The sequence below is a fragment of the Phragmites australis genome, chromosome 14 (genome assembly GCF_958298935.1).
Source record: "Phragmites australis chromosome 14, lpPhrAust1.1, whole genome shotgun sequence".
Taxonomy (NCBI): domain Eukaryota; kingdom Viridiplantae; phylum Streptophyta; class Magnoliopsida; order Poales; family Poaceae; genus Phragmites; species Phragmites australis.
This window is the reverse complement of record NC_084934.1, coordinates 18,894,197-18,904,493: the sequence shown is the minus strand read 5'-3', so window position 1 is coordinate 18,904,493 and position 10,297 is coordinate 18,894,197. Positions and strand designations below refer to the sequence as shown.

The 10,297-nt window shown below is 40.5% G+C and overlaps 1 protein-coding gene across 2 annotated transcripts; it reads right to left on the bottom strand.

Moving 5' to 3' along the window:
* Positions 1 to 5,775: 5,775 nt before the first annotated feature.
* LOC133891717 (uncharacterized) lies at positions 5,776 to 10,043 on the bottom strand. Of its 2 annotated transcripts, XM_062332455.1 has the most exons (4): positions 9,069 to 10,043; positions 8,534 to 8,954; positions 7,296 to 7,621; positions 5,776 to 6,054 (listed from the first exon to the last, which is right to left on the bottom strand). In XM_062332455.1, the coding sequence occupies exons 1-4, from the start codon at positions 9,579 to 9,581 to the stop codon at positions 6,004 to 6,006; spliced, it is 1,311 nt and encodes a 436-aa protein (XP_062188439.1). In that variant the 5' UTR covers positions 9,582 to 10,043; the 3' UTR covers positions 5,776 to 6,003. The 2 variants fall into 2 exon arrangements, with proteins under 2 accessions (XP_062188439.1, XP_062188438.1); XM_062332454.1 differs by having other exon boundaries at positions 8,534 to 10,043.
* Between the last annotated feature and the right edge of the window lie 254 nt (positions 10,044 to 10,297).

Sequence of the window (10,297 nt, the reverse complement as noted above, 5' to 3'; positions counted from 1 at the left end):
CGAGCGTTTCCTCCATTCCCGGGCGGTCACCCAACTCCACAAGCATCTTGGGTAAGTCCCTTAGGCTTCACATGGCATGAATTCGTGATTTTGGTGGCCGATTTTGAATTGGAGCAAAATTCATGAGTTTTAAAGTTTTGGACCAAAATGAGAATTTAGATGAGATTTGGGTTGTGAATCAAGTTGCTAGGTTGATGAGTGAATTCTAGACTCCATAAACCATTTCAAACATGTTTCCCTTTGGATTAAAGAGGATTGCAAATCGATTTTACAAAGTTTTTCCCCAAAATGGAGCTTTTCTGGACAGTCTGGAAGTTCCGGACCATTTTCCGGGGGTTTCGCAGTCCGGAACTTCTGCAGAATTCTGTGGAACTTCTGTAGTCACTATTCATCAGGCGGTCCAAAAGTTGTAAAATTCATAATAAATTCTCCGTAGCTCCAAAAATTATGAAACCAATTTTGCTAGTCTCCTTATGACTTGTTCTATCTAGAAAAATTGTTTCCTTGCATTATGTGGCATTTTTTTTTGGCATTTCTTCATATGAGCCTTGTGGCATATATTGTTGCATTTCATTCATGCTTATCATTGCACGCGTTATGTTTCATAGAGCACACCGGTCCGTCGATCCCGGAAGCTCAGGACGATCCCGACGCGCCCCACCTATTTGAGCCAGTGCATCAAGGCAAACAACTAAGCATATTGATCAATCTTGTGTAATTGGATAAGTTTAAAATTGATGAAATATGCTTATGTATGTATGCATGTTTAGTGAGTCAGTGTCGGGTATCAATGGGTAGAACCTATGCCGATTGCATTCTTCTACTTTGAATATTTGTGTATTTACATTCCTTGTAGCCTTGATATGTTGTCAATATTTAGGTATGAGTTCGACTTATATGCTTAGCCATGCTTAGGTCATTCGGTAGAAGTCGAACGACGGCGCATCGTATTATTTGCGAGTATAGGACCTTCTTATGATTACATACACTTATTGAGGTTGAGATGGTTGTATGAGTGGTGAGTATGAGACGAGGTATGGACGGTGCTAGGAGGTGTTTTGTCCTGCCCGGATGTAGAGTTTCCTTGGGTAGGTCGGTAGAGGGAACCGGACACCGTATACTGCTTTACGCCGGTTAAGCACCGATCGTCGGTGTTCCTGGCTTTAACACTTAGCTTACTCACCACATGTCGATCTAATGGTAAGGCGAGCCGAATACCTTCGCAGCTGTGGCTTTTTGGGTATGGACATCGACGGTGTGAGCGGGCGGGCTTGTAGCAGTACTAGTTTGCTTCGAGAGTAGTTCTAGTACCGCCATGCCGAGCGATGCATGATCCAAACGGTTGGAGTTGGTTGGAAAATGTTGTCACGAGTACCTCCTTGTGTGCACTTTGGCCAGTGGCACAAGCCGAATGGTCCTCATGTCGTGTGGGTCCAATAGCATCCCTCTACAGGGTGTATAAACGGTTCGAACTGCCGCGTTCTCGGTCATGAGCATGCTTCTGTCCATCTGCATCGTTCGTAGAGTTTCAAGTATGATTTGTGGGTCGATATGTGGGAGATGGTGATGTTGATTCTTGTTACTTATTGATACATATGTTGGTTACAGTTACACTTATTCAGTTATTAGTTGCAGGGTAGTTTTCATGTATTTTGGTTAAGTTTCAGTCGCTTACAAATATGTCTAGGATGCTTAGTGCATATATTTTACCTAACCTATGGCTCATCCTTGCTAATGATCAATGCATAATCCTTGGAGTCGAGCTATGTATATGTGCTCTATATGGTTTGAGCCTTGCGAGTACCTTTGTACTCATGCCTGCGCTTTCAGGTACTTCTGCTGCTGAGGAAGAGGCTGTTTTTGGCTACTTCGTGCCTGCCGATCTTGGTGGCGGGTAAGAGTAGTGCGTCCTACTCTGAAAATAGTATTTTTGAGACGGTGCCTAAGGGCATGTGGTGCCGTTCTCTTTTGTTGTTTATAAGTTTAACTTTCCGCTGCATAGTTCTTTTGTGATTAGGAGTTGAGAGGTTTTATCTCCTCCTAGCTCGTTTTTATTGTAAATTGTTGAAATCAGTTGCATGCTTAATACTTGTAATATAAATGTTTATTACTCGCTTTTTATTAAGCTATGTTGTGATGTATATGTTGGAAGGCATGTGTTCCGATCCTTGGGCACAAAACACATGGCGGGACTACCGGAGCGGTATTCTGTTTAATCGCTGAAGTCATGATCGTGTCAGTGATTGACTTAGTGATTAATTAGAATACTATTTGGACGGTTCCTCATAGTTAATAAATCTTATGCTAATAGTGAAAGCACTAGATAAATCGTCTTGTGCTCGTGCCACCATTGCAATATGTTAATTTTTTTTTTCATGGCTGATAACGTTGTTGTTGATGAAGGTTGTTAGCTCTCATCCGGATGCTGAAATTCCAACGCTCGTAAACTATCGTGATAAATAGTTTGAACTTCTTAATGAAGAACCTACACAAAATATTTTTTCCCCATGTAGCCGTCTTCTTACTTGTTATGGGTGCTAGTGGAGATCGTTGCAGGTGAACTTTAGCATTATGTGTTTCATATATATTATAAATATCGAATAATTTAGAAAAAATATTAATATAATAAGTAAAATAATCATGGTCAAGAGCATCACCTAGAATTGTGAGGATTCTACAGAACCTGCAATTTTAGCTCTAGGATCTAAAATAAAGACAAATATATACAATAAAGGAATTTTTTTCCAATATTTTAAAATTTTAGATTTCATAGAAACTACACAATCTCTTAAAAGATTATCATTTTCATAGCTATTTAAATGAGTAGCAATTTTAAAAGTATTATACACTACTAAACAAGATGTTAGATGATAAACTCCTGATAAACTCATAGTTCAATCATAACAAAATTCAAGAAACTTTAGTATCCTTCCGGCAACATACCAATGTGCTTCTGTGAGTAAAATTTGACCTATGCTGATGATAGTGTGTATGAATTAACACACCAAATATGCTCTTATATGATATAATATTTTTAAGCATCAAGAAAGTAGAGTTCCATTTTACCGGTATATCTATAGCAAACTTACATGAACACATACCTATTACAACACAATACTGCTTATATGCTACAATACGTTGGTTAGAGGAGTTTATAAAATTTATTGCAGTACGAAAATTATCTAGATATTGTGCCAACATCTTTAAATCGGATTTTACTATAAGATTAATAATGTGATAAGCACAATGTTGATGTAATAAGAAAGATTGCGCATATATACTAAACAATGAAGTAAGAATATTCATTACTCTACATTTTGCACCGGTATTATCTAAAGTGATAGGAAATATTTTATTTATGAGCCCAAAATCTTCAACTACTTGAGATATTTTTTCAGCAATATTTTCACCGATATATGCATTATGAATTAACTAAAAGCCTATTATTCTACTTTCTAGTTTTCAATCATTATTAACAAAATGAGCAACCACACTAAGATAATCTTCTCTAACCCTACATGCCCATATGTTCGAGGTCAAAGCAACTGAAAATGTACATATTTATAATATTTTTTAAAACTTGCTATAACACACATTGTAGTATTTTACCAATTTCCTAGTAGTTGTCTATTTAAAAACATGCTTGAACCTAGAACTATGAGCTTGCTTAATGTAATCTTTAAATGCAGCAGACTCACTGATGTTAAATGGTAGATCTGCTCTTGTAATGAAGCGGTATAGCTCTTTCAAGCATTGATAGAGTCATACTCCCAATGACGAATATAGCCGTCGTGGTTGTACTGCAGCACCGCCTGCTTCATGGCTGCTCCACTCTTTTGCTTGCAAGTTATGGTGTGCCTTTTTAAGTGTTCCGTTCTACCTGAGGGCTTTGAAAATAATTCATGTTTGCAAATATAACATCTAATATACCTGACACTTACCCTATCTTCCTCTCTGTAGAACATTTCAAAGTTTTGCCAAACTTCGGAAGTACCGGTTCTTGATTTTTTAAAGTCGGTGCTTGCTGATGTGTGTGCACTTATAGAGCCTGACGATGGAGGTGCTACTACATGTGAACTAACTAGAGGTTCACCGTTAGATCCTTCTTCATCTGTAGCACTGTTATCAAAGGGGTTGTAGTATCTTGCGAGTCCTTGAAGAAAAAAATCATGATCGATAGACGTATTGTCATGATCATGATCATTGACGCCCATGATCAATGTCGCATGACACTACAAAAAATTCAAATATTCGAAGTTAGAAATAATCAAATAATAAAACAAAGAATGAAGAAACAAGTTAGAATAACGATGCAAAAAATCATCAAGATTTCTTCAAGACAGCAGGATGATGGTTTTGAAATTTCTCGGATTTTTTTTAACAATTCAAACTAATTTTATCAAATTATCGCAAATTCTCAAGAACTTTGAGACAAGAATGAGAGGAGGAAACAAGAGAACAAATGTTGTTACTAGTGTGGGATGGAAGGGCAGGGTAGTCCTCTATTTATAGGTGAAAAATAATGATTTTGTAATTTTTTTTTTGAATTTTTTTAACCCAAATGGCCACAAAACTACTTGAAAATTTAAAAATAATAGGTTAACGGGTTAAACGGTCTGGACGCAGCCTATTCAACCCGTTAACTTGGATGTGCCCCCGCGTGCCTGTCTGTACCTAGCAGGGTTAGCCCTAGGAGCCAACGGCTAAACGCTGGGCCAGCCATGGCGTGCTGCACCAATCGTGCCTCACTGGGCTGCTAGCGTGCCAAGCCAGGCCGTGTCGTGCCGGCACCGCGTGCCACGCGCTGGGCTCAGGCACAATCTGACCCACCTAAGATCAGGTTGTGCCTACCGTGGTAGGTCTCGGGTCGGCTCAATAGACATGGCCTGTTTGGACAGTTCTTTTTTCCTTCCCCAGCATCAGCAGAGCGAGAATCTGAAGTGCAAGGTATTACGCTGGTGCTTTTCCCCCAGCATCAGCTAAGAACCGCCAGCTTCAGAGCTCAGCCAAATGGCACCATGTTTCCGTCGTTTTGAGAATGTAGCAATCCGGCAACTCAGCTTGTATGCCAAATGTGGTAGTTTGTAGTTAACATTCTTTTAGTCGCCGTACCATGACATGCGACACGGATCTCTACATCAGCAAAATCGATGGTTTATTACCATCAACATTTATGCACCATGCCGCGCCAACAACATTTACTTGGGGAAACAAAAGACTACTCACGAAAAGCAAAGAAGGCATCGCAATGTCATCTGGGCAGCCCTGGATTTTCAAACAAAATGGTTAAAAGTTAGGGATACTCGCTTCCTTTTCACCAATGCTTTCCAAATTCATCTCATCTCCAAATTTCTCTCTTTTTATAATCGACCTATCTCGCTGAAATGTGAATCCAAACTCCCCCTCCAGTGGCAAAAATGATACTCGCGCTTATCCCAAATTAGTCCATTTGGACTTGGGCACAAGAATTAAGGTGAGTGGTACAATGGCCCTATTGTTTTTCAATTATTGCTAGAGCTCAGGTGGATGACAAATTTACTATATTGATTATGGTGCATTTAAGCAGGAACAGATACAGAAGAATGAAGCAAAAATGTGCATCAGAGTTATGATGATAGACTTATATTTAATGCATTTAGGAGAAGGCTCTATGGACTTATGTTTGTGATCTGAGGGAGTAAGAGATTTCAATCGAGTGGTAAAAATTAAATTAACACAAAAAATAAAGGCTGACTTACAAGCAATTTTCAGCTTGGGGTCACTCTGCATCGTAACTAACTCGTCAAAATCTTATGCCCCTCTTCATTTCATTCAGAAGAAATATCATGAATTATTGCAATTTGGAATTTAGAAAATAGTAGGCACCGTTTCAATCTAAACAATAGGTGTGTGCATTTACACATTCTGAACCTACAGTTATGTATCCACGTTATTTGGTGTCAGTATACATTGCTACTTCGTCAACATGAAGATAAGATGAAACTGCTGACCAGCCTTGGCAATTCAAAACATATTCAAGGTTGGTAATACATCAAAATTTACTGAGGCTAGCTCCTGCAGAAGAAAGAATTCATTTACGTTATGTTAGTACTCAGTATCATGTAAAAGCACCGGGATTTTTTTAAGAATGGTTAAATGCATAGTCAACAACAGCTCAAGTGCGCAACAGTGTAACTGGACCTCTCGATGGCTTGATAGCTTAAGAAATTATGCCAATATTCCAGTTTAAAAACAACTCACTGTAAGTGGCCATGGCTGAAAATAGATGGATAGATGACATCAGACATGGCCTTTTACAGCTGCTACTCGAGTGTATTGAACTCTAGGGAAAGCTCAGAGCCACGACGCTGATAGCAGGAACACAGAACAGAATCACTCTGAATTGGATGTCACTACACTTCATAAATGTCATTTGGAAGGTTGGGTGCCGTTGAAGTGCAAGTTTTCAGGACAGGTATATGACAGCGGTAGCACAGGGCCAAATCAGTACAAATTACTGACTTTACCGAGGTATATGACAGCGGTAGCACAGGGCCAAATCAGCGGTAGCACAGGGCTAAATCAGTACAAATTACTGACTTTACCGAGGTGAAATGGGAACAGTGGAACAGTTGGGTTTGGAAACTGGTAGTGGTAGGAGCAAACAGAGTGCGATCCACAATGCAAGAGGACTGACAAAATAGAGAAAAAGTTGTCCTCAGGCTGAGATGTAAAAACTGTTCTCAGGCTGCTTCTGCAAGATGTACCTAATTGGGTACCTTACATCAGGGGACAAAAAAAACCAGTGGTAACCGGCCGGTTACATTGGTCATACCGGCCTGGACCAGTAAACACCCTGCCCGACAGATTTTGATGTAATATCAGTGCTAATGATTTCATACAAATTTTGATGTAATGTTAGTGCTAATGATTATGAAACACAATATTTTGAGGAAACAATGTGTAAAAGCAACAATATAAAAATTGCTAACCATACTAGACGGGAAAAATACTGTTAACCAGCCGGTTACCGTTGGTTAGCGGTCGTACCAACCTGAACTGGTAAATTAGTAAACCAGTTTTTGGATCCTTGTCTCACATAACATTGTAGATCACAACCTCACGCGGTACTGCAAAATATTGTCCCTAATGTATATATGTAATATGGCTTTCACTTTCAAACGGCTCTCCAGCTTGTATGTTGTACCACCAAAATGTAAACAATTCTGAAACCTAAGCACTATTATACCTTCACCGTGCTACAATGAAGAACATTAAAAGGAGAATGCACTTATTGTGGTTCAGTAAAACTTAACTCCATTCTTGCTGGGAGGCAGTCCATCATAAGCTTCTATAAACCCAAGCTTTGCCTTGTTCGGGAGGTCATGTGGATGGACAAATGGAAAACCTTGTGGCCATCCAATTTCAATTCTGATGTTCTCGCATGGACTGTCCAACGATCGGATGTGGCTTTCACATTCTTTGAGAATGCAAAATCTCAGCTTGATGCCTTTCTTGTCTGCAATGTCCTGGACATGCTCCTTGAGAACCCTTTGTGCCTCTAGGCGAAGTCTTTTAGAAGGAGGGAGTGGCTTTGTTCTTGTATTTCCCTTTTTTTTCTTCATCACAGAATTAAATGATGCTATACCAAACAATTGAACAAGCCATCAATACAAGTTATTGCAATAAAAAAAGATTTTTATGAGGTCCAGGCCCCAAGTTTTACAATACAAAAATCATAAAAAATGAATCAATCACATTCAGATTTAGCATATTTTCCCATTAATATGGTCCAAAGGTATTATCAAGTATATCCTTTTAAAAAAATGGTTTTATTACACACGACCTTGGATTAAGAGTCATACAAGAGTACAAATAAAGAAAGTGTATCTTGTAATACACAATGATTAAGCTGCCTATGCATCAGGTTCACTCTATTCCAAATTCTGTGACATCCGATATACTACTGTGTTACCATATGATACCATGATTGTAAAGGTCATGATTCGATTTATCAAGTTTAAAATCAGTGAGATGTCTTACTATATCACTATGCAAATGAACTTGGCATAGACTAGATCACTCTAAACCTAGGTATGGTCTAGACCCTATTCTATGTTAATATTAATGATATGCAGCCTATAAAGAATATGATTGTTTTTGTTGTGGGCCTCCTTTCTTTTCTCTGAACAAGGGTGTTTTCATTCACGTGGGATATAATCGAGCCCAGGGTTCATATTTGATGAATTGGACTTATGTTGAGCCACATCTCATTATGTATCATATATAATATTGAGAACATATTAACAACAAAATGTAACAGATGCAGCAGATGTTAGTTCAACAAATGGTTACATGTGAGGCAGGTGGAGCAATTGGTGCCACTAAGCAGTTTTTTTCTTCTGAACCAAGTAACCAGCAAATGTTAACACACATATTACCATGCACTCTGATTTAATGAGGTTGGCATGGAGGAGAGAGCATCATGACATGAGGCACAGCAGCAGCTCATGTATAATTTGCATATAGTAAAGACTGGGAGGCACTAACTTACGTGAATCCTGTTCTGCATGTGATGATGGTTCAGTGTTCTTTGGAAGAAGTTGATTGGCAGAATGATCTGTCTTCATGAAATCATTAACCGGTATGGGGACCTGAAACTGAGCATCAATGCCATGGCCAGCAGCTCTCATCTCTGAACCACACAGCCTTCCAACTGATCTAGGCATGAGCTTGAACACCAAAGAACATCGCCCGGACATACATCCCTGTAAATCTCCAACCTCTGTCTTGTGTACAGCTGGATTTACATAGCCAGCAGTTTCCTGATAAAGTGCAAGGCCAGGATAGACGACAACATCATGTGGACCAAGATCCCCATCAACAAGAATCCAATGTCCGTGTAAGTCTTTGATATACAGGCCTGACCTATCCGACTTAACAAGGGTAAGCAAAGTCTTATCAATTGTTTGGTCCTGCTCAGAAAACATGAGCAAATGTTCACCATCTTGAGAAGCAATGCTATGCTGCTGTGCTCCTTCAAAGGACGGCCTTGAATGACAACATGCTGAGAGAACGGAAGATGATACCTCCTGGCTTCTCAACGGTATGTTGTCGAGTATCTCAGTAAATGCACAGCTACGTAAATTCAACAAGAAGCTGATTGCATCCAAAATATCTCGAGAAACTTTCCCGAACACTGAAAATATATCAGGTAGCCCCGACGGAGGCAATTCCATCGCACCATTGGGCTCTGTCACAGTAATACCAGGCCTGTAATCATACTTTTCCAGCCACATTTGAGGATCCGCATAATAACCAGAGGTCTTGCACCATTCATGGGCATCATCCGAGTGGTCAACCTCGCTCAAATTGTACCCCAGCTGAAGGAAGAAAAGGCGAGCAGATTCCAAGCCTGATCTCAACAAGGCACCATCAGCGGAAGGCAGCTGAATGATGGCTGCTGAATATTGAGCCAGCGACTGCGTCAGAGTAGATACAGATATCCTGTAATTGTCAGAAGGGAGGCCCTCATGGGCCATGAGATCAACAAGGCGTACACGGCAGAGAAGCGCGAGAATGTTCCCTGCAGCGTCATCCATTGGAGCCGGTCTGTTCTTGGATATTCAGTTCAGTTCAGAGCATGGGGGTTCAGTCGGCTGAACCCCCAATATTTTTCTTTTCGGAAAATAAACTGTTATTGGTAGTCCTAGTTTAGGATTAAAGACGCTTAATACTTCCTATGGGGATCAACTGAGATCGAATTAGAAGTCGAATCAGAACAATGTCCGGATGGATTAGATCACAACGGTAGCACGCAGCAACCAAATCCGCGACTAAAGATTGGGATTTGATTACCCAGAACAAACCCCAGAACAGAGCTCTTAGAACAAGAATCCATCCAAGCAAGCTAGGTTTCCTTACCAAGGAAAGAAGAAACCACCCTGGTCCGGACGGATCCCCACTCCACTCCGGTCAAGTAGAGGAGGGAGGAGGAGGACGATGGATGACGACGGGGAGGGAACGGGGTTCGAGGCGACAGCGGGCCTTCGGTAAAGTAGAAGAGGGAAGAACTCTGAGACGAACGGCGAGCCGCCGGGAGAAGGAGGGTGCGACGGCCCGGCCGCCGGCGAGATGTGCCTGGAGGCTGGAGGCCGCCGAAGTGGCACATCCGAGTTTTTTTTTTTTTTGTGTCGAAAATAACACATCCGAGATTCCGAGGAGACGAGAGTTCGAAGTAGGCATCTGACGGCGGGGGAAAACCAGATCCTAAACAATTTTAGAAGGACCGCTCTCCGTTTTCCCTCGTGGATTCAGA

What these genes read in the sequence shown, in the direction of transcription:
- LOC133891717 (XM_062332454.1), bottom strand. Translation starts at nt 9,581, where the DNA reads ATGGATGACGCTGCAGGGAACATTCTCGCGCTTCTCTGCCGTGTACGC. An exon ending in ACATGCAGAACAGGATTCAC is followed by an intron (nt 7,622 to 8,533) that starts GTAAGTTAGTGC and finishes TGTTTGGTATAG; the next exon opens with CATCATTTAATTCTGTGATG. An exon ending in TGCCTCCCAGCAAGAATGGA is followed by an intron (nt 6,055 to 7,295) that starts GTTAAGTTTTAC and finishes TTTCTTCTGCAG; the next exon opens with GAGCTAGCCTCAGTAAATTT.